Source organism: Pomacea canaliculata, linkage group LG1, assembly GCF_003073045.1.
Source record: "Pomacea canaliculata isolate SZHN2017 linkage group LG1, ASM307304v1, whole genome shotgun sequence".
Lineage (NCBI taxonomy): Eukaryota > Metazoa > Mollusca > Gastropoda > Architaenioglossa > Ampullariidae > Pomacea > Pomacea canaliculata.
The window spans coordinates 20,818,423-20,842,899 of record NC_037590.1 but is presented as its reverse complement, the minus strand read 5'-3'; the positions used below and the strand labels follow the sequence as shown (position 1 = coordinate 20,842,899).

At 40.4% G+C, this 24,477-nt stretch overlaps 3 protein-coding genes and 1 long non-coding RNA gene across 5 annotated transcripts in view; 3 read left to right on the top strand and 1 right to left on the bottom strand.

Moving 5' to 3' along the window:
* The window catches only part of LOC112566849, a 68,485-nt gene extending 67,119 nt beyond the window's left edge, over positions 1-1,366 (top strand). For both annotated transcript variants that reach the window (XM_025243248.1, XM_025243256.1), the window contains exon 8: positions 1,231-1,366. The gene's annotated coding sequence lies outside the window, so the exon portion shown is untranslated. The remainder of the gene's footprint in view (positions 1-1,230) is intronic.
* On the top strand, positions 505-16,096 carry LOC112560489. Its single transcript, XM_025232389.1, has 6 exons — positions 505-532; positions 1,202-2,038; positions 11,566-11,684; positions 12,027-12,157; positions 13,745-13,810; positions 15,998-16,096. The coding sequence occupies exons 1-4, from the start codon at positions 505-507 to the stop codon at positions 12,123-12,125; spliced, it is 1,083 nt and encodes a 360-aa protein (XP_025088174.1). The 3' UTR covers positions 12,126-12,157; positions 13,745-13,810; positions 15,998-16,096.
* A 1,003-nt stretch (positions 16,097-17,099) lies between these two features.
* On the top strand, positions 17,100-22,958 carry LOC112566869. Its single transcript, XR_003099710.1, has 2 exons — positions 17,100-18,760; positions 19,025-22,958. It is a non-coding gene; the product is annotated as an uncharacterized LOC112566869 (long non-coding RNA).
* Positions 21,394-24,477, bottom strand: part of LOC112566860 (receptor-type guanylate cyclase Gyc76C-like) — an 84,360-nt gene continuing 81,276 nt past the window's right edge. Inside the window, 1 exon segment of the mRNA XM_025243269.1 lies at positions 21,394-24,246. The gene's annotated coding sequence lies outside the window, so the exon portion shown is untranslated.

Genomic DNA, 24,477 nt, shown 5'->3' with positions numbered 1-24,477 from the left:
CTCTTGGAATGCGGTTTTCCACTGTTGCCCCTCTGCCAGTAGCAGCGTTGTGTCAATTTGCTCCCCATGCTTATCAGCCTGTAATCCGTGGTATCTTCTTCCTCATCTTCTGATTGCAGAGGTAGATAGCGGTTCCAAAGAGGTAGAGTAGGTAGGACTGACTGCTCGGTGCTGTCGGACTCCTTTGTTCTGCTGCGCTGTTGTTGGTGTGTATTCATCAGTCTGTTGCTGTAGGGTTGTCTGGTGCAGAGAGGGGAGCTGTCCGCGTAGGTTCGAGGATTCTCCCTCTCTTCCTGTTGTCTGTTCGTATTTTGGTGTAAGGATCCTCCAACAACGAGCCGGTCTCCTCTGTAGAACGCACGCACCCCGCTATCTCTGTAACACTTATGATCGACTGTTGTCTTTCTGTGAGATCACTAGCCACAGATACACCTTTTGCTCTCAGTTTCTCACGACTTGGTAAGTATATCCAACTTGTCAGACCATCGAGTGAACTTAGCGATTATGGGACGTGTTATTTTCTCTGTTTCGGGTATGTCCTGCTGCACAATTTTCTTGCCGACTCTGTGCGCTCGCACGATGTCAGTAGTTTGCCACACTTTCCCCGGAATAGTTTCTTGCAAGAGGTGTATTACCGTAGCAGCACAGGTTTCGTATGAATCATCTCCAGTTTCTGATATCCCGAAGAACTTCAGATTGTCTCTGCGTGAGAAACCTTCGAGCTTGTCGAGCTTGTCATCAAAGACCTGGAGAGACTGGTCTACATGATCTTTTAGTCTCTCAGTGTTTTCTCGAGCGACTCTTGCCTTTGTTTAACTTGCTGTAACTCCGTAAACAGTTTATCAATGGCCGACTTGAAAAGTCTCAGTTCGTCTCTAACTTCGTCTATGTGATGTTTAATGTTTTCCTCTTGTTTGTTGAGTAGTGTCTGGATATCAGTTAAGACTTTACTCTCGTTGGAGCGGGCCATAGAGTCCAGTGGAGGTGTCACACACTCACGAATCACACACAAAGCTACCGCCGTGCTGTTCACGCTCCGTTGAACACTGTGGTCACCTGGCTTCTTTCGTAAATTTTTTAAAATTCAACTATTTTGACTGAATATTCGCATAAAATTTACTTTTCTATGCATGGATAAATGTGTGAGAGAGGGAGAGAGAGATACATTACTAAACGACTTACCAAGATATCCAATTTGAAGACGACGTCTTTTCCCTCTGTCCATCTAAGATACTCAAGTCCGACGAGCGCGGTGTGGAGGAGGCCGACGAGGACCTGACGTGCGAGGACGGCGACCGGCGGTCTTTCTCCGAGCTGCAGTTCCACTACGGCGGCTACGGCATCAACTGGACGGAACTAGTGCGCCTCGTTCTGGACTTGCCCTCCACACGTAACGTCGTCATCTGCCGAGTGCGACTCAGCGGACCTCTGCAGCATCTGCTGGAGATCACCCCCAAGAAGTCCCTGTGGCAGTTCGCCATCCTCCACACGCTGGTGCACTCTGACCTCTTTCTGCTCCTGTCGGGTCACGGCACGCAGGGCACATCCCAGGCGGCGGTGACGTCACGACATGTCCCTGGGCCTGGTCCAGGCCAGGACCCGTTGGAAGGCGGTGGCCGGCCGCAGTCCCAGGAAGAGCAGTGTCTGGACTTGGTCGAGTACGTCATGCCGGCCATCAAACATCGCCATTGCGACAAGGACGCTCTCAAGCGAAGCGTGGATGAGGTGGACAACATGATGGAACACTTGCGGCTGTCCATGTTCGGAATACTCAAAGGACTGTTTAGTATTTCTCCAGAAAACACCTGGAAAATAACGAATATCACCATCAACGAGGTCAAGATTAAAGTCGTGCTGTTTCTGATGAATCTGGGGAAGGACCATGAGGCTTTGCGCCTGGACCTGGACGAGGATGACTTTAGTGCCAACGTGCATGAGCTGGTCAAGTTTCGTAACCAGCTCTACCTGGCGGGACTGGTGGACGTGCGGGGTTTACCTGTAGATATGACGGCCTTCGGCATCAGAGCCTGCTTTAAAGGTTTGCTTGCGACTGTGTGCATGGTCCTGTAGGACGTGTGAGTTTACTGCTAACTCGCAGACTCCTCCCAGTCTCTTTTTTTAATTTAAAAAAACATTTCCACCATTTTTATCGGTCTCTGTCTCTCATTATTTCCTTGTCTCTTATCATTCCTCTTTCTTTCATTATTTCTATATCTCTTTCTCTTTTAGAGAGAGAAATAGGTGAGTAACCTGTCTGTTTACAACGATCCACATTAAGGAATGAGCAAAAAAGACGATTGAATGTGTCTTTAGAAATAATTCGCACCGAACGTAAAGACTACCTTCGTTGCTATTACTATATTTATACTTCTTTTCGTCAGTGTCAGTGTAACACTGGTTTATTTAGAAACTATGGATGGGGACGGCAGCTACCACAAATAATTACATCGAAAACGCAAAACAAGAAACAAGCAAATAATAAAATTCAAATTAAAAATAAACCTTTTATTAAAGTAGTATTTTACATAAATCAAAAATAAAAGATGGATTATTTTTTTTAGTCCGGCATTTTTGTGGTGTCCTCTGAAGCTCACTTACAATCTGGCTTTAGCCTCAAACATGTCTTTTTCCGAGACCATAAATTCAGGAGTGTTGACAGTGTAAATCTTTTTTCTAACATATCGTTTCTGACGACTTTTATATGAAATTGTAGACACGATCTGTGTTACTTTTTACTAAAATTAGAATCAGGTCTCTTGCGTAGCAAAAATATTCTTAGGAACATAGGTCCTCTGCGCTGTCTGAGGCAGTAACCAGAGAAAAGTTTTCGATCGAGCCTAGTGGTTGTGTTGGTGATTTAGCGCCGCAATAAACCCATTTGTCTCATCCTTGTTAAATCCCTTTCACTCTGGAGGCGTTTGTAAATGGGTTCACTTGGGGTCGCTCGTGCCAGGTCTCTGCCAGTGTCCGAGGGAAACCCCAAGAGAAGCTGCAAGAGGATACATTGTGATTGCCCCATTTTCTACGATTGTTTTAATTCGTTTGGATTCTTGGTGCTGCAAAAGGACCATATCAACCACTTGCTGAAATTAATTAGTTGTCCCAATACAATCTCTGTATCCATTTTATAAATAATTTCATCTGAAGGAGAAACTGGAAACAAAATAAAATATATAATTTTTACAACTTCTTAAGACCAGATGTAGATGAAATATTCGTTTATTTCAAGACTCTTGGAATGAGCAGGTTTTTCTGCCTACTGGCGGTGACCATGTGCGGTGCCACTGTTAATGGTTTTCAGTTTTCTTCCCAGTTCTTAGACATCGGCCATTGCGTTGGCAATTTCAGGGTCTTGTAGGCAGGGCATGGGATGTAACAAGGTAACGAATGACTGGGTCGTCATCGATGCATTGGGATGGCCAGACGACAGGAAATAGGACTATAGAAGCCTCCCGTATCGTCTCTGCAGCCACTACCCTTCTTCATTAATCAGGTTTGCAGACCACCATCTACACAGAGAGACTAAAAATAATATTTAGCCGCCGAGACGAGACGGCAAGGCACGTTTAGAGATCAGAAAAAGTCTTTTTCTCTGGCTGCTTTCACCAGTCAATCCACAGAAAAGACTTTGGACGTGTTTTCAGTCCAGTCTGCGTCAGACACGGGGACTGGGGACTAAAATTCAGTTGGAGAGCACTGCTGGCAATATGGCCACAGTTCTCCCGACTATAAGCCATTATGGCAGCTGGGTTTCTAACTACAGAGCGCTCTTTAAAGTTGTTTCAGGGATGGATGAAGGAAGGAAAAAGTGTTCATCAGTACGACCATGGTTGTTGTTGCCGTTGCTGTCTTCCCGACGACTACAAATATTATCATCACCACCCACCCATCCAACACATACACAACCCTCTGAACCCGGTTCGAATTAGCCAAAAGTATCTGAGAGGCTGAATCTTGAATAATTCCAGAGTTTCTAAGGTTTATGGGATTTATTACCGTCGTCAACGTGTTTATAGCTCTCACCTTAATTAAGATAGTCTTTCTTCCTTTCATTTTCTTCCTCGTCTTGCTCAGGTACCACCATCGTTTGTTTCCCAGTCATCTTCTCCGGTTCACTCATATCTGTTTAGGAACTGTGATCCTTCGAAAAATAAGTTGACACTTATTCCTTTGCGGGGAGTTCAATCGCATTTCCCACTCTTGCGGCGAGCTGTCCGTGTTTTGTTTTGGACCTTGAAATCCCGCAAGAATGGTGCGAGGTCGCTAAAAGCCTTTTCCATTAAATTCACTTCAGAAGAAAGCCCAAGAGGATAACTTTGGCAGCAGAAGGCTGTAACTGCATGTTAGGTTAAATGATAACTTTTAGAAGTGATCTAAGTGGTAGGTACTTCTCCATTTTCTCTTTTTTCTCATCTCCAAGATAAATTCTGTTACTGAACGGCATGCTCATTATAACAATGAGTTTTTGTTTGGAAATTGTAAAAGGTTCTCGAAGATTTATATACATATAATTTTTTCTTTCCAGTGCTCTTAATTTTTTTTTCTTTTCCTGATTTTTTTCGGTTTTATCTCTTCTTTTCTGTTCTTTCTTTCCTAGGACTTGAATCCTCACCATGACTGCTTGCAATCAAGTTTACTTGTTGCATCTAGTAATATATCTATATATGTACACACACTGTAATATACGTCAGCTTAGTTAATATGATAAGAATGCTATAGTCGTCCAAAGTGGGTGTATCTATGTTATTTTTAGAACTCCATTTCGACCCCTAAGGTTTTGTTAACACGACGTATGTAGGGGCGGGTCGACTTATGGCCATACCATTTCACACCTGACTGCACTCTTACAGACATTCTTGCCGCGGAAGCTGTAACAGGCTGAAAAGCAAGTCTGCTCATTCGCATTTTCCCCACGGCCAGTTGCACACTTTTCTCGTAAAAGAAAAACGATTAAGGAGAGTGATCCCCCTTTGGCATTTGCTGGACCTGCCATATTGGCAGCCATGTTTGTAACCTGGCGAGACTTTCGTGGTGCTTGGGTTGATTTATACCGGCATTGACCTTTTGTGATGTACGTGAGATGCATGCACGAGAATAAAAAATATCCATGAAAGTGAAATGCTGAAAAGAAACATATGATTTCATAGAAACATAGGTGGCGTGGAATTTATACATGCCGTTTGCTCAGTTGGCTGAAGGTACTTACAAGTACTTTCAATGTGTCTGAACTTTGTTCTTTATTATTATTATTATACCTTGAATCATAGCAGATTACACACAATTTTATAATTCAAAAACAAAGCCTTTTAGTCAGATAAGTAATAAATCGGTAATTGGAAAGAATTTAGAGTTTTAGTGATATCTTTTTTTTTGATGACGTGTGTATTACTCGTACTACTACTAAAGAGCCTCCAGCTATAGAGAAAACTATCGCATATTTTGTAGTTGTTTTCCCCCGTTAGGAAAATCTCAAGTACATTGTAGAAATTGCATTCCTGTGGACATCAGTGAAAAGCTCGTTTCCTTGCGTTTTGGGAGCTAAAAGATTATTGCTTATTAAATACTACAACTGACTGACAGCCGGCGGCAGACATGGAAGCGGTGAGAAAATGTATCGCTCTTTAAGAAGTCTGGGTATAAATACACCCTAAAGATGGCCGAGACGCCAGGAGATATGTAGGCAGACAAAAATCGGGCAGTGTAAAGGAAGGAGAATGAAAACAAGCTTGTTGATATTAACGTGTGTCGAGAGGTTAGTCAGCTTCAGTACCCCTCCACACACTCTTTTTTTTTTTTTCTTAAAGACGACAGCCCAGACATTCCTTTCCGCCCATTTCCTCAGATCGCGAGTTGCGTCTGGAAGGTTGGTAGGCGACGGTTTATCCCAAATGCCGCTAAGCTGGTAGTTATTCCTTTTATCCAGTGATGAGGGGAACCGTTGATGTTCCTGACCTTCCAGTGCTGGCAGGCGCGCGCAGCACTCGCCGCACCCTCTTCCCCTCCTTCCCACGCGCTCGATGACAGAAGCAAAAGTGGATAAGAATCCAAGATGCGGCTTGGAGGGACCTCCTCCGATACTTTATCTCACAGTCAATTTCAAACACCACCCGGACCCTGTGTGGTGCGTGTCCGCCCTTCGCCTCCCTCTAAACTATTGAATCGCCAGTCAGATTACCGGACAGAGGAGATTTGACCGAGATCGATTCCACCAATCAATTTCCGGATGTAGGGGATTCATCTTTCTGCCTTCTCACTGGCCGGCTGCGTCGGTGTCTTGGGCAGCATGTGAATGCTGACCTAGCCTCGTGGCTACTTTGGGGGAAAAAATGGCAGTTTGATTTGCTTTAATACCAGCCTTTTTTTTCTAGTGTTTGGCTTTAAAAAATTATCTACTTAACTCTTGAGCTTTGAACTTAACTGAGAAAAAAAAGCTAGAGCTTCAGTAAAAATATAAGCCAACGGCATCAAATATTTGTCTCGTTGGAGTAGCAATTAATTTACTGTATAAATATAATTTGCTGGTATTTTTAAGCGAAAACGATTAATTTTTTTTTATTCATGATTATTCTTTAAGCGCTGTTGCATTTGGGTATTTTCTTTAAAAAAAAACTAGTCTTTATTTCTTATGTAAAGCAAAACTCTTTGCACTCTTTTCTGAGGTTGAGTTTGAATTCAAATTCGCAGACTGTTTGTGCCTTTTGATACTGTTAATTAATAGTTTTCACACACAGGTGGATTTCCGCTGTCTGCCGAGACCAATGCTTTTGCCTCTTTGCTGTTAGTCTCGGCGAGCCCAAACAATGAACGTGACTAAACCGGAAACTTTGTATACAACTGCCTCGTTTTAGTAGTTAACTGGAAACTAAAATCGTCTGCCAGCAGTCCAGTAATACAAGTTTGTGCTCTCTCTGTTTGATTTGAGAATTGTTCATTTCTATTTGCCACTGGTCATGATCCTACTCGAAAAAAAAAATTTCATAATTGTTTTTTCAATTTTGCTTTTAGCAAGAAAATAATCAAGCTCTGCTAAATCAATTCACCAAAAAGTTCAAATTGTCCCCATTGTTTGTGTAAATCAGTCATGGGGCTGCAGTGGGTTACAAAAATCTCGACCTGTACACATTTTAGTGAATTTTCTACAAACTTTTTCACTTTTGTTCATCGAGACTTCGGTGCTTTTCTGCTTGATTGTTGTTTTCTCTCCTGATTTATCAAACTAGCGATGGTAATTACAGAATATCGTAAAAGCTCATTTTCATTCCTCACCCTTGCTTGTATCATTTATCTGCGTCTACGTATTTTTTTCTGTGAAACCTGTTTATTAGTGGAAACCTGTGTCTTTGTTACTTTTTTGTCATTTCAAGTAAATGTAATAGCGCTGCTTCCTCCTTCTGATCATCCCTGTGTATATCTTCCTTTCTCCCTCTCTCTCAATTTCTGTTTTCAACTGTTTACCAAAACAAAAGCCTCAAGGGAGATAAAAACATCTAAGGCTTCCCTCCCTTTATTACCTCCCCCTTTCTCTCTGAACTGTTCCCCCTCCCCCGTGTCCGTCCTCATCTGACGATGCATACAGTATCGCCACAATCCACCCGCTCTCAAAGCGCCTAATTATATTACCACTCTGGCCTCCTCCCTCATCGATCAGCGCGGCTATTTTAGGTGAAAGGGACTCTGTTTATAGGGGCTGGGACACTTCGCTTATTCTTGCTAATAAAATCAAGGCCCTCAGCATGTGCCAGAGCCTTTAAGCTTTATGGTCAGGCCTGCCAGCCACCCCACCCACACCCCGATGCTGGAAGAGAATCGTGCACCACTTGGCCCTGGGTCTGTGTTGTGGCGTATCAACGTTTGCTGCGACTACAGAGCATTGCGACCCTGTATTGAGCTGTACCTGGGGGGACAGGTCACTGAGCAAGTGCAGGCCCTACAACAACTGTTTACACGGGTTTCAACATAGTTTGCATTCCTTAGGGAGGACTTAGTCTGAATAGCCTCGAGGGAAGAACTCTATGGTAGGTATGTTAACGTATCTGGAGCGTTGTGCGCTGAATAATTTCTTTAGTCTCGAAAGTTTCTGTTGCCAAAAACAATTTTTTTCATTTTTTTTCAGAAATCTTTGTGATTGCTAAATTATGCTTGAATCTGATTTATGCATGGCGGTTAAAATCTTATGGAAAAATAAACCTTGGCATGACAGTTGTCAGTCGTTTAGTTATGAGCCAGTGCTAGTTGATTGCCAGTAGACTATCTTCTCCATCACTCGGCGAACCTTCAGCGCAAAACCGGAAGCCAACGCTGACGTAAACTTCCTGTATTCTAGAACGTTCAGGTAGCTACAAACATGTCTTCTAGACCTGACAACACTAGCAAACACATCGACAAGTCATTTATGTTGACACGTCTTCAAGCAAAGTTTATAACTGTTTAGCAGAACCTCGGGTACTATCTGCAAACTACTGCTTCTGGTATCCTATCGCTAGAGGCACCTTTCTGCTCATTCGTCTGCACGGACCCCACTGCACTTCCATTACCCAGTGTGGGGTCAGGCGCACAACACGTACCTAGCCATTACGATGTGCACCTAAGAACGCCTTAGCTGACTGCTAAGCCTCTAGGTTCTGCACAGCTTTCACGGGCTTAGGACATAGTGTTCACATCCCGAGGCTGAATCGCTCACTGAGGGAAAAGAGTTTACACACAACTGTTAGGACACAAAGCAAATAATGAGCTCGCTCTCTTCTCTAATAGTTTGCATGGTTCTTTAAAGAAAATCACTCTTCGTTTTATAAATAAATGTTTTAATTTATAAGATAGGACTATACTTAGCATCTAGCTTTCAAAGCTCTTTTTATAAGAGAACAAACGAAATACTGGAATTCTAGTATAGTTTTCAAAGGTTTGCGTAGTCCTAGAAACGTACGTATATTGAAAGGTTTTGTTATTAGGAAGTATTAAGTTTACACGTGAAATATCACCCATTTTGCTACAAAAAGATGTCTATCTGAAACGCAGAAAACAAAATTAAGATACTTTTTATTGGCTCTGGTGAAATAAAAGTAAAAAGTGATGTTTTTATCAATGACAAAACCTGTAAATACCAGACGCGCTTTTCTTTGCATCAAGGAATATTCATGTTTTGAGCAGACACTTTGTATATTTTCTCTACTCCATTGAAATAAACTTCTTTTTTTTTTCTTTCTCCGCTTGTCTACCTGTTGTTATGTGTGTTTGCGATCATCCCTCTGTCTTCATGTCTTACTCCAATTTTTCACATCCTCTTAGGCGCCGCGCATTCCAAGCCTCGCTATCGCGGCTGTACTTTGTCCTAAATATCTGATCTCTTCTATCCTTGCCCTGCTTCAAGACCGCGTTGTGTAAACTTGTGTTTTTCTCATACCCGTGTGGTGAATCACACTCATTAGCCCTACTTCCCAGAGATTCTCTTTCTGCTCACCAAAGGCACATACGAAAGCTTTATCTTGTTTACCTGTACAACCTCCTGTTCGCGGCAGTCCAACATGAAGGTGTTAGGGTGGCCATCTGTTGGCGGGTGTGTAAATGTCGTTTTGTGCTGGCATGATAATTGAAAAAGCAGCTGTGTTGTGTCTCGGGTTTGATAAGCGGCAAGGCGACTGTTCACTTGCATGCTGTGTGTTCTCCCTACCCTCCCCTCCACTATCCCTCCTACCCCTACTTTCGAAATGCTGGAGATTTTATTACCGCTGAGCTGGAGTGGATGAAAAGTGGCGATATGGCTTTTATGAACGAGAGTGAATTATTGACGATTTCGTCCAGCCGCAGTTTGTAGATCAGTCAGGTATGTCTGCGAATGTAAAAAGACTCCAGACGATCAGTCTGTCGTGAGTCTGTATGCGTGTTTCTCTGTGAGAGCAAGGGGGACAACTCACGCTGTTAGCCTACAGGTAAGAAGACAATTTGGTGGGCAACTTCTGTGGTATTTATATCATATTATACCTTTATTATACCCGTTAATATGCACTTCCTAAAGTACAACACATTGATGGGTGGATTTTAACGGGTAGATGAAATGAATTTTATAGAAGATGGAGCTTTCTCGAATTAACATTGACTATTTGCTGTCCCTTCCCCTTCTTTGCTTGTTTATTATTTTCGTTTTCTATATATTTAGGACGCCTGCTTTTATTAACAGTGGATTAAAGAACAACTTAACCATATATTTCTCGCGGAAGAAGAAGGCATTTCCTTGGTTGATTAAGATATATATATATAAACCTTGTTTGAAGAAGGACTGATAGAAAAAAAAAGAAAGTGGTTTGTTGATGTGCACCATGGCGACCAGTCAGACGTGGGACGTGACAGCCTTGCACCCAAGTCGTCCAAGTTGCTGAGGGAATCGATGGAGTTGCTGGGTGGCTCTCGGCAAGCAGGCGGCAGACAGAGTCCGATCTTTCCGGTCACAGTGGCGCCATTCATCGCCTCACCTCGTCCACTTCTTCCCGCTCGTCTCCGGCGCCACTCATCGCCGCCTCTTCATCCCATGCATCGCACTGTCAGACCATCGTCCTCATTGTCGCAGCCCTATAACCTAGCTACTTTATCTCGGCCTACATGGACGCTTACTTTCCTGAAGAAACCTCTTATCCTGAGAAGCAAATGTATGCAGTTACTGGCTTTAGACCCCAGCAAGGACAACAACATTAGACTGAGAGAGTTCACATTTAGGAGTAACTTCAAACAAACTACTGTAGGGCAGACTTGCTATTTACGTCCAACCAACACCATAAAAGGGCGGATTTTTGTAAAAATTGGACATGTTGTTTGTTGGGTTTTTTTTCTAATGCAGAACCATATGTGAAAACAAGTAGAATAAGTTTGAATAAACTCGCGAAAAACTCTGTGGGATGGATGGATGGTTTTTAACAGGTAACAAATTGACAAGTTTGATGTGTTACATGTGTAATTTTCGTGAGTGCTTTTCGGATGTATGCTTCATTTCATCCTTGCTATTTGTTTCCTGATGCCTCTTTGTTTCTTCTGTCTTTCTATTTTATTACTTTTTACTGCGTAGTTGTTTTTCTTTCTTCGTGTTCTGTCCATGTCTTCTACTTGTCTGAATTGCTGAGAGCTAGCTCCTTTGAGCTTCGTATATAAATAACATGTTTATTTATTATTTATTTATATTAACACAGTGCACTATCTTACTAGAATAAAAAATTAGCACTTACATTAGTCTGTTTTTCTTTCTCTCTCTCACACACACACCTGTCTCCATCTGTCCCATCACACTCTTCACATCAGTAATGTCAGCTTTTTTTTTTTAATTACTGAAAAATAAGCTTATACCGTATAGAATGACTTGATGAAAGAACAAAAATTTCAACAAAGATTTTAAGGCATCCAGGGAAATCAGTCTAATGATAAATCAACCTTGTGTGAAATTTGTATGGTAATGAAAACTCAGCGGGTATCCATAATATCCGCAAATAAATTATAATTTTTTTCTTGTACATTGTATTCCTGTCTTTTATGTTTGCTTTGTAGTTTTTCGCACGCTTTTAATCACTTCCCTGATTTTTACAGACTCCAGTCTGTCCCGGCCTGGCCCTCACCTGTACCACTCACCTGTGTCCACGCTGTGCGCTTCGGTTCACTGGGAACATTCCTTGCAGCGAAAGTTGCTGATAAACTGGGATTTGTGGGTAAGATTGAGCGGCTCGAGATGTCTGTGGTCTGAGCTTTTCTCCCAAAACACACACAAACACACACAAACATACACAAACACGCACAAACACACACAATGACATGATATGCATATGATCAAACACATTCGTGTGACCACCAGATGATGATGCGTCATAGATGATATGTAGATAATGATGGCGTGTCTGATGATGATCTGTGATGTGATGAGATGATGATGATGATGATGATGATGATGATGATGATGATGATGATGATGATGATGATGATGATGATGATGATGATGATGATGATGATGATGACGATCGCAACATTTTAATGACAATGAATTTCTTCCGTAGACCTCTTGGACCACTACGCCGGGGGTGTGCTCAATCACAGCGCAGTCCTGGGGCTGGCGGTTCGACTCCAGTGCTTCGTTCAGAAATACAGCAAAATAGTCTTGTTGGACTACGGCACCACGGTGTACAGGGTAGGTCCTGTGTGTCAATCTTGTCCTTAAGTAATGACACGTCATCCATGTCATCACTGTGTACACAGTAGGTTTGTTTATCGGTTTGTTCTCATGTGATGATCTTTCAGCCACCAAGTGATTTCAGATTGCTTTATTTGCAAGAATGGTTCAGTAACGATTTAGAGGACTGTAGCTCACACATTCTATGTCATGTTACCCTTCCCCATTTTAATTGCTTATTTGAGATTGTCTGTCTGTCAGTCTCTGTGTCTGTCAATCTCTCTTTATAAACGAAACTAGTTTAGTTTTCGTTCCCAGTAAGTTTGCCAAGGAACAGAGAGACTTTCTGTGGGACATGTTGCCTTCAGGGAAAGCCAAGACTTCCACTGGTCTATTTCCTTTGGTCTCGGCTTGAACCGGATCTTGGTAATGAGCTGATCGAACCCTGTGCCCAGAACTAAAAATGAGTTCAGCAAGAGGAATTCCTGAATTCGTGTCATTTACAGACTCCGTTAAAGCCATCAGACGTCTGCAGGAGAAGAGAATGTCTGTTGGGCTTAGCATCCAAAGTCTCCTGCACACCTTAACTGGAGGACGACGAATATTTTAATGGAACTCTGCTTAACAGCATGGGTACCGAGCTTTTGACTAGATTCATCTTGCGAGGAAAGTCTGATACAAAGAAGCAAGCAGTCCCGATGGCTCCCTCCCACGTGCATTATCTTGGTCACGTGGTTGTGTTTGTCATTGAGACGAGGTAGCGCGTGGGTTCTGTTTACACTCGTTACTGAACAAATGAGTGTTTTAAGTGACATTTGTCTTGACAACATGATGACCTGCAGAAAAGGGTTGGAAGAAGGCTCGAGTAACATTTTCTGTTAATTATAACTTGCATTAGTGGAAGGGAAGTAAATATGAAACAATAGGTAATACTGATCAGGCCAGCTACTCCAGGGAAGTCAGGAGGGAAAATGATGGTTCAACTACTACAGAAAAAGAAACGATTAATTAAATGCACTTCTACATCTGTCTCAAAGCGCTCTTGTTACTAAGTTATTTGAGATTTACCTTAGTTTTTTTTTTTATTTAGTGTTCTTTCTAGAAGCAATGTTCCTTACACTTGGTGTCAGTAGTGTCTATGGTTTAATGACAAAGATTCAAGTAAATTAGTGACAACATTTCTGTCGTTTTACAATGTTATAAAAGCTAATTTTGAAGAATTTTTACTTAGTGAGTTGCTGTGCTTTTGAGGCCTCGATGTATGATGTATTTACAGCTATAAGTGTGTTTTAAAAATTCGTATTGTTTTACAGATAATACTCTTTTTGTTGTTTTGATAATTAAATACCAATCACAATGCTAAAATTTTACTTACTATGATGAAGGCATGTAATACAGTTATAGAATGATGAATATAAATGACACATGCATAAAAATACATCAAATATTTTATTCATTTTCTCTCTCTCTCTCTCTCTCTCTCTGTCTCACACACACATTTCACAGATTGCACAATAAAAGCACGGCAATGTGTAACCGGAATTAAAATGGTGAGATGTAAAGAAAGGCGATGTTTGAAGCAAGGCTGATTCTGCTTTTCCTCAGGTTGATGGCGAGCTCAACAAAGTGCAGATCTGGAAAGATCAGTTCACGCTTCAGTTGGTGATGATGGTAAAGTTTTATCTTCAGTCACGACACACGTGTTACAATTGTAGCTTTCCAACATCAAAAGAAATATCAAAAGCGCGAAGGAAAGGGAGTGCCCTCGCACAAATCCGGCCCTCTGACAACTTACCCCCGAAGACCGAGACGTGTGTGTGTTTGTGAGTTTGTGTTTGTGTATGTGTTTGTGTGTGTGTGTGTGTGTGTGTGTGTGTGTGTGTGTGTGTGTGTGTGTGTGTGTGTGTGTGTGTGTGTGTGTGTGTGTGTGTGTGAGTTTGTGTGTGTTTGTCCGCGTGTGTGTGTGCAAAAAGAGAGGGATTATTGATTGTGTGTGTGTGTGTGCGCGTATATTTCTCAAGTATCTCCTTGTCAAGTCTCTCGTCGTACAGTAATACATAGAGCTGAGACAAAATAATAAATATCATGCACATGCACACACACACATTGTCTCGGTCTTTGGAAGTTAGGTGTCAGAGGCTTTTTCTAAGGGCATTCCGTTTCATTAACTCGAGTATCCAATCGACATCAAAGTGGCTCAGTTCATTGCTCAACTGGGTATCGAACCTGTTAGATAATGTGTATGCCTTTGACCTCAGACAAAGGTCTTTTAACCAGTCAGCTTATCACTTTTTTTTCTCTCTCTAGCGCACACTCACTCAAAAACACATACAACACACCCACATTTTCTTTCACACAGATATCGATAGATAAATAGATGATATGTGGGATGTGTGTGGAGAAAAAAAAAAAAAACAGAGAAAAAAGGTTAATAATGAAATGAAGTAAAGAAAAAAATGAAGAAAAAAACCCAGAAAGAACAAGGGAAATAAAAAGAGGGATGTAAGTAAAAGATGAAGAAAGAAAAACAAACAAAGAAGATAAACGACGAGAAGATGCAGAAGGTCAAAAGAGAGGACTTGCAGCCATGACACACTCCCACCCGCTGCTCCTAGTCACGTGTTTGTCTCTTTCCTCCTCCAAACGGAGGTAATCTTACGAAATATCTGCAAAAAATCCGTCCGGATCCACCTGAAAATTCGCGTGCAGTAAGCGAACTGTGCAATTATTCCAGAAGTCTTGTGGATTTTATTAGCATGTGACGTCACTCTATGGCCGCAGAAGAACAAAGACTTGTAGCTTCCGGTGTGCGCGTGTGGAGCTGCGCGCTTGATACACGGCAGGTAGCATTTTAAGTCTCGCTGCAATCGACCCTCTTGTGGCTGCCACACGTGGCAGGTGAAACCTGCGATAAAAAGACTATTTTTACTGATTATAGGGGAATCTTGCGGTTGAAGGTGTTTGTTATCTCGGCGGGGAAGGGATGAGAATCGGGTAGGCGGGTATTTTAGTACCTTCGCTTGTGCAAGCGTCTAGGTAACCTCCTCCAGCATGATGGCTGAGATGTGACGTGGAGTAATACAGAGTTTCTGAGCTGATGTGATCACATTAGTCACATCACGTGATTTCTGTTCAATACGCCCATTGCATATGTCTTCATCCTAAGCACCCCATAAAATCAGTGTGACTGTCATGTCGTAGTTCTACTTAGAGTTCTTTTTGTTCTTCTTCTTGTGCTCTCAATATTTTCACTCGAATAATACACCCAACCCAATCGCGCCACGGCAAATTACTCAACACCAGTACAATGGTAATCCGATGTCCTAGTTTCGGATCTCAGGTTTGGATCCTAGGACACTGTTCTTTCTCCTTACCTTTTTACAACTAATGAAATATCCAGACAAAGTCTTATAAGTTTCTTTTGAGGTCATGTCCCAAACATGAAAATATAATCATTAGATATCAAAGGACTTTCTATATAGGGAGAGATTCGTGTGACACTTTATTTTAGTAACGCTAACAAGACGAGGATGTTGTTGACTAATGACATGTGGACCCTAAGTAGGACCATTTACATAGAAAACAAATTAATTAACGAGCGAACCGAGAATATAATTATATTGTCTAGTTAAATATAATGATATATCAGTTAGCAGACTCTAAAGAAATATTAATACAAGTATAATCGTTATATAAGTCTACAAAACAATACTTTTTATTGCGTGGGCAGTAATACTTTCTAGATGATAAATGTTGAAGAAGCGAAGTTTCTAGAGTGCACTACCTCCAATGAGAAGCTAGAATTCATTGATCTGACAAGAAGTTTGCGCTGACTGTGTGCTGCACTCCCTGTCCTAGGCCTGGCGCCGGTACCACGACTCCATGACATCAGACAAAGCTCTGCCCGGCCTCCCCTTGTCCAGAGACCAACTCTTCTACGTGGCATTCGCTCAGGCAAGTGTTTCTCTCTAATAGGCTTTACCTGGGGCTTGAGATCAATCTTTTCATTGTAAAAGTTTGAGTGAAACATGTCAGAACAGACAACATGTAAACAACGAAAAGAAATTGTCAAGAAAGGGATAAAATCCAAATGTATGGTGATGAGGTTAAGGCAGATGTGGCCATAAACTTTTGACGAAAATTATGATTTTCAGACATTGAAAATATAATATATGTATTTTATCCACTCTCCAAGTGGTTTTTCATGAAAACCATCTAGACAAATAAATATTTTGTCAATAAAGACAGTGACTGATTTCCTATTTGCTCTTGCTGAGTGCAGGATTATCGAAAATAGAAAATGTCGGCCTTTAACAAAAAGCTGTGTCATATCTGTAAACGTAGGCGGAATTTTTTTTCTTATTTTCTTACTCTGCATATTTGGTGCTCCTGTGTGTTTATGCGTTCTTCGTGACTGATGATTGAGAAAAGAGACTTGTTTGTCCCTCCCTCCCTCTCTTTCATTCGTTATTTCTCTATTTTTTCGGGTGTTATACATGTTCATTCGTCTGTCACTGTTTCTTTTTAAGATTTGTCCTTGTTTCTTACCATCTTTCCTTCTTATGATATACGCTGCTGATGTCTTCAAAATGTTTGAGACCGCAGAATCCATTGCCCTGCTTTACGTGATCCATATATTGAGTTGCGTGCCCATACACCAGGCGGCGCAAGCTGTGAGGACCAAATATATCTCCTTGCTTAGACATCGAGTGATGGCGTCACAGCCCTTGCGCCTGTCTACCCGAGATCGAATGATCTGCCAACACCGAGCGATCTTACGTGTCTCGCACTTTCTTTTTGTGCTCCACAAACTTGTTAAAGTGCAGCAAGGTCTTCTTTTCCACATCCACTTTGTCAATGCTTCTCTTTCTCTCTCTACTTTCTCTCTCTTACTTTCTCTTTCTCTCTCTTATGTGGCCTATGTACGTACAGAAAATCGTTGCAGTGACCTTGTGACCTTTTCAATTTTCTTTTTGCTGTAGCATTTCTTGTTTACTACAACAGGCAATTGCAAACTCTACTCTTGGGATTTTTTTTTTCAAAAAAAGTTTACGTTAACGATACGCAGCTTATAGCAATGTATTTCTTTGTAGTATTACAAACTGTTTTGTCAAGTATTATATTAATGATATCTGTCGTGCTAAACCAATTTCATATGGATGTAGATATTCACGATGGTTCTGCGGTTTTAATATTTTTTTTAATATAATTGTACCCATCCCTTCTCATAATATTAGACCGTGTTAAGGTGTCCAAAATTCCAGAAATATTTTGTATTGTAGTCATTCTTACAACTATGATTACAGTACAACATCTATCACTGGAAATTATGAATGTTAATCATGAGTTCTTAAATTTGTCATTTGAACTGTGTCATTCTGACAATGTGACTACGTGACTGTGACTTAAGTGTGACTGTGATTGTGATCCTCTATTGGCCTACGGCGTAAGACCGTTTCACGGAAGATCTTACACTCAAAGATGCCTAACTTTTGGAAAGTGAAGAAATGTTTATGGTGTGACTAACTGCAGCTGCCTCAAAAAGTATGAACGCTGTGTCATAACCGTTTATTATTTTTTTTTCTCGTTGTTTTTGTCCTCTTTGTGCATCTTGCTGCCCAGGTCGATGTCTTCCAGTCATCCACAGTCCCCAGTACATCTTAGATTACACAGGCCTGTCTGCCTCCTGGCATTGTCGTCTGCTTGACATTTTCTACAAGTTTTTTCTACTACTTTTTGCCGTCAACGTAATTTCTACCATAACTAAGCTGTCTTCAGCTGAAGATGAGAGTTTCTCAAGAATAAAAATGCTTATACTATAATACAACAATGTCATGGCGATACTTTTTTCTAACATTCCTAGCAAAAAATTTCGGCGCAATATGCAAGTGACAAAAAATCTGCTTTGTGAAAAAGTCACCAACTTTACCATATAAATTTTACAAAGACAACCACAAGTAAGAGAAACCATTTCGGTAGTTTGAGAAAAGAAATGCTTAATTTGGCCACCTTCCAAAATAAATTAGTTGTGGCAAATTAAAAATTGTGGAATAATTTAACTTTTATCCTGTCTGTAAAGAATTTTGTCTCTGGCTCTTTTGTTGTGAGCAACACTAAGTGTATTATGTATTTTTTGGTTTATAGTTTTCTTTTTTCTTTATTTTTTGTTTTTTGTTCGTTCTTTCCTTTTGCTTATTTTATTTTTGTTCATTCATTTGCTCTGTTTTTTTCTTGTTTGTTTGTTTCTTTTTTTCTGTTCTTTCCTTTTTCTTTTTTTATTTATTGATTCCTTTTTTTAATCCTTGTTATCAATTTTTTTTCCTTATCAGGAGTAATTCTCCAAGTGGTAAGATCCAAGTGTTCTACAAACATCTAGCGGTAATAAAAAAAAAATTGCAGCGATAACACATGGTTTTAATATGTTTCCTGTCAGTATATCCTAAAATGCAAGGAATTTACAATGTTAGAATCTTGTCCTGACCCGGGCTGTGAACGACGATGACAGCTTGTATCAGTCTGTTCTCTGTCTTTTCAGACTCAGTGCGAACGGGTCAGCGAGCGAGGCATCCTTCAGCATTACGTCATCAATCACGACCACCCTACCTTGCCGAGTGTCCACAGGTGTGTCAACAGGTGAAACTGTCCCGCGGCGATCTGTCACTCAGTTTACATTTTGTAGACATGCAAACAGTTTGTGTAATCTCACGAAGACAATAAAGTGCATCCCTTTGAACGACCCAAACACATGTGTAATTACTTAACTCATTCATTCGTTATTTTTTTACTTAGAGTTTCGTTATTTCTTTTACCTTTTCTCTTTGTTCTGTTTTTCTTGCTTTTGGTCGGTGTCATCTGATTAAAACTTTTACTTTTTTTTTCACTCAGGGTGAACGAACCTCTTCGAAATCATCACGACTTTCACAGAGCATTCAGCTGTGGAAAATTCAAAGACACATGTGATCTTTTCTAATTGTCTGTAAGATGATTATGTCGTTATAAAATTATGCCAACTGTTCACAGATTTGTTATTAAAAGATGCCATATATTTTTTGACAGAGGATATCTGTGATATGTTGCGTTTTGCAGCAGATTTCTGATTTCTGAATGTGGCACTACATCGTCTGTATCACTGGTGTGTACGTGTGATTGTGCGGGCGACTGTGAGAGAGAGAGGGAAGGAGAGAAAAAAGAACGCATAAATGTCTTTGTGCATGCGCCTTCCTGATATTGCCTGTGTACGAAAGTTGTATCAATTTGTTTCAGTAAATTGTCCTGTATGTTTATTATTAGAACTTGCAATAATTCACTGTCATAAACCAGAGCACCTTCCTGATTTGTAAAACCTCCACTTTGATCGTTGAGAATCCAGTATTCCCAGATAAACACTAATTAAACATGTTTGTTGTTCTGCATTTGGACCGCGCAAAAGACTACTTTTAAAAGTGACAACAACTGTACATCCCTCACATGATTCAAATATTTGTGACTTGGACTCTGAGGCTGAGCTCTGACAAGGGAAGCATCATCTGGTGCAGAACAGCAACTGAAGAACAGTGCAACATCAGTCACAGGTAAAAATTGTTGGTGTCCCGACCAAATACAGGTAAACTGGTTTAACAGGCTGTTTACCAGCTACTGTTTCAAGTTAAAAACTGGCTTGCAATGTATAAAGCAGTTAGATTGGAATATATGATTTCTTGTATGTTATTGTTACCAGGGATACGGCATCTCTTGCTGTGTTTGTATCCAAATCCTTGTAACTGGAGAAACATCCGGGTACGTGCAGCAAGATGATGTGTCTGTGCGCAGATCGAAATACATGGCAGATGTACAGCCACTCCTTGCCAGCATCTCTCCAACAGCCATCAAACACAATTTTTAGGGTGGGGACATGAAGAGGTCTATAGTCCATCACTAGGGTAGCTTTGATGGAAATTCCTTCTGCTACAGAAGAGTGTCTGAAGGCGCGATTGGTAACATAACAAGTTGAGAGCCTGTGACTTTTGCACTACCAACTTGTAATTTTTTCATCCAAATAATTGGAGAATAATTTTACAGGAGAGTTGTATGAACTGTTTAAGAATTATTTTTCCTATATCGGAGCAACGATGTTTTATACGAGACAACAACATTTATCCCTTTTGTCTACATTCTATAGCAGAAAGGAACCGATATGAAATCGGAGACGGTAATATAAAAATGTTGCAAAAATCTTTTATTTAAAGTTGAAATGAAAACTGAAACTTTTACGAAATGTAATTAACATAGACTTGTGACATTTGATCGAGAAATGACAATTTGTAAGTTTGTTATGCGACTCTGAAACAACTGCTCCACCATAAACATATTTAACAGAAATGCTAAAGGACTGACTACACACTAGGATGTTATTGAAGCAGGATACTAGCATCATCAATTCAGCTTTAATCAGAAGACATGGGTTATGAAACAGATTTCATTGTTGAAAGGACTTACTGTATAAGCCAGAAATTTATACAAATTACTTGTCTTTACAAGCAACTATCTTTTGGAGAAAAGTTTAAAATTAAATAATCCATGCAAAGAAAAGTCAATCTGTCCTGCATTCCGCAATTAATTTTATCTGGCCACGTGTGGGTCTTCTCTTGCCCAGTTCATTTCTATAATGCATTACTTGCCATTGTCTATGATTTTTAAGGATTGTTATCATGTAATAATGTGAACGGTTTCGTACTCAAGCAGGAATGATAATGCTCATAGCAATACTGTTTCCATATCAGTCGCAATTTTTAAAAAGAAAGTGGAGTTGTATGAAAAGAATGTTGAGTGTATTCATGTGAGAGTATCATGGTAGTAGAGAGCTAGTTCGCTCTTCACATGGAACTTGCCAGAATGACCGCTCACGAAGAATGGTGTCAAAATTATCACAAAAATTAAACCTATAAAAAGAAGAAACATTTGGATGAAAGTTTAAAATCTTCCACATCTTGATTTACTTCTCTCTATCTCTTTGTGTGTGTGAGAGAGAGAACGAGAAGAGTGTGTCTGAGAGAGAGTTTGTTTGTTTAGGAAAGTGCGTTTTGTATTCGTAAGTGGCTAGCTGGCAAAAGATTGTGCAAGTTGGGTGTATGTCCAGATAGGAGGCGGAAGGATTTGATAAGTAAATGTGTATGCATAAAAATGTGCGCATTCTTTGATTGTTGAGAAATCAACTAGAAAATATATATGTGTCAATGATGATAGCAAATATTCTAACAAAAAATTAAAACAAGACATTTGTAAAGATCTTTTACAAAATTATATGTCGGGAGATCAATAACAAATAAAGCTTAAGATGTTCATGTAGTATGTCATCCCTATGAGACTTGTGATTCGCGGAACCCAGAGACAAAGAGAGGAAAAGGACTAAACCAAATGTCATTTATCCAAATATGATCTAATCTCTCACATTAACAATCGTTTTGACAATATCAGTGAAGTGTAGGGTAAACAAGAAGACTAGAATCAAGAAAAAGTATTATTAAAATCACAATTATTTATTCATTAATCTTGCTGTGGTACCATGGGTTTATGTGACCCCAGTCCTCTTTTGCTCATTTGTTGAAATGTCACGATGAGGGACCTTGCCTTTCACCTATTTTTTCTGAAGGTCTTGTGTTTGCTAGTTTAGTGGACTTCTTATGTATTAGAGGTATTTTCTTTTATTTCAAGATTCACCTCTGGGTTTTGGGTCTGTTTTTTTTTTCACTAAGAATATTCTTTGAACAATAAAGAAAGACAAACGACGAACATTCTTGAAGACAAGAAAAGTACATTCATTTGTAATGAGTGAAATGAGTTAATGTGCAAAATAAATAGCAAATAAAACCAGCATGTAAGTTAGGCCTATAGTGATGGGAAATATTAAATGGGTTCTCTCATTTAAGAAGTGTTGTGCAATGTTATTTGGATTTTCTAATGCATTGTCTTATATTACTGCTTGGAAAATGTTGAAATAAATTGTATATATTCTGGAAATGAATATTTTTTTTACAATGGGGTCAAATTGATCCCATGGTGCTATCAACATAACTTTAGTCATGGTACCAGAGCAGGGTTAATGTTGTAAATGTGTCTGAGGCACGCTGGAAAAACCTACATAATAATACTTGTTATTTAAAAATGTATCTTTTATAATATTTGACCAAACTCCTGCAGCGCATATCTAACATAGCAAAAGTAATTTCTAAGGAGTTAAAAGCACTGCTGACATAAGTAACAAGTAAAACCATAACCAAAGAAAATGATTTTTATAATTGTTCAGTATTTTTCTAACATTTGTAGCATTACCCCAGTTGATCTTGCTTTACCGCTACGACTCTCATTTGTAATAAATGCACGACCTCTCAACTCAGTCTACAAGGCCGCTACCCCGTGGTTAGTCTTAAAGGCGAACTTGGGAGAATATTTACCATGCGTGAGGTAGTCACTCGAATGGAGAAAAAGACAAGTATTGTTGGAACCTGCATTGTAGCAAGTGGCTAAACCTAAAAGAAATATTCACACTGATGTTTGTATCCATGTGCTTTTTTATTATGAAGAACATCCATTTGCTAAATGTTTTTGAAAGTGTCAATCATTTTGTTTGTTTTTTTAATCTACCTTCACTTGGAAGGTTCATTAGAATTGTTTTATTTTCGAGAACAGGTGTGGACACTGATAAAAGAAGAAAACGATTTTTGATGTGCATGAATGTACAATAGGGTTCTTTCTGGTTATCGGAAGACTGTAAACGATTAGCATGTGATAACGCATTTTTGTTGTTATTTATTGTTTTGACCATTAAAGCTGACAAAGCTGCTTTTTAAACATTTGAGTTAAATTCTTTATGTGTTGTTTATTTTGAATTTTTTTTTTAGCTAATAGAAACTTAACTGAATTTACTGAAGAATCAAATTGTTATGTTTCTCGGATAAGCTGCACGAGGGCTGCATTTCAAGGAAAAGGGAAATAATCAGATCGGCTTAATAACAGATATATATCTTTGTATATATTTACAATTAGTCAAAGGCAAGAAGGAATGAATATTTTGCTAAACAAGCAGAACTAAACGTAAAGAAATATCACTGACTGATCACCGAAAGGCAATTTTGTTTCTGGCACAGAAGTATCACCAATAAACGAACCTTGTATAGTGTTCTTCTGTTAAAGTCAGGTCTCGCTGATGTCCAAGCACCTTGAAACTCCACTTTCAAACGCAGGAAGATAATAAGTTACATTTCCTTCCAACAGTTCTACACAGTTCACAGGAACAAGTTATTCTCTGGACTTAATACACTGTCTGTTTATCACTGGATATGTTTGAAACCGGCGATTTTCCCACACACAAAAAAACAAACCAAAAACAAAAACAAAAAAACAACAACATAAAAAAAAAACAATGAAAGAACTGTTATCACCAAGTTAGCGTTGTATATTCTTCATTTTGTCAACGGCTATCAACGTAGTTCTTTTCCCCGTTTGTCCTTCTGAACACAGCAACTTGCTTCGATAGAATGTTAACGTTAGTCCCTTCCATCCTTCCCCCGCTCGCAACCTCCTTCAACTCCACCAGCTCCCCATCAGAGTCTTTAGTGGAGCACGGATCTGGATGTCAGACTCGGCTCGTGCACCTTGGGTTGTAGGATGCGTTGTCCTCACCAAGTACATCATGCTTGCGAAGGATCAGCGGTGTCGTCTCCACCGTGTGGTGAGCGGGGGGAGGAACATCCCCTTCCTTCTTATCCTCCACCTCGTCCCGCAGGTCGTCATCCTCGGACCCGACCTTGAATTTCAGCCGTCGTCGCCGCGATGAGGACCTCCTCAGCAGCTCCTGGCTGCTCGGCCCCACCAACAGTCCGTAGGGTTGAAGGTAGGGCGGGGCCCTGCTGAGGTCGCCGTTGGCCTGAGATGGCCGCTCATGGCCGGATGACGGACGGCGACCAGTCCAATGATTTGTCGAAAGACGGTTGCGCCATCTTTTGGCGGCGGAAGGAGCCAGCAGCAGATGAGGCCTGGCTGTGCTCGCTGCTCTCAGGACGAGGTTGTTGGCGAGGACGTCGCTCCCTTTCCTCTCCTGTCAACCAGTAGGTCAGAACTTCGCCCTTTCCCTAAAAACACATACATAAGGCCAGGGAGAAGACCTTTTAACACGCAATAAGGGAACATAAAATAAGGGGGTTGTTAGGTCAGAGAAAGGGACAAACGAAACAGGAAACTAACCTCTCGCGATTGTTTTTGTTCTCTCTAACTAAAAAAAATGTTCACAATAAAACTAGCTCTTTCTGAAGAAGACCTATCACTAAAGAAGTTTTTGCTCATAACAATCTGCGAACAAACTT

Coding starts and splice junctions, on each gene's coding strand:
- LOC112560489 (XM_025232389.1), top strand. CDS start 505: ATGGGACGTGTTATTTTCTCTGTTTCGG. Junction 2,039..11,565: donor CATCAGAGCCTGCTTTAAAG/GTTTGCTTGCGA, acceptor TGATTTTTACAG/ACTCCAGTCTGTCCCGGCCT. Junction 11,685..12,026: donor TGATAAACTGGGATTTGTGG/GTAAGATTGAGC, acceptor TTTCTTCCGTAG/ACCTCTTGGACCACTACGCC.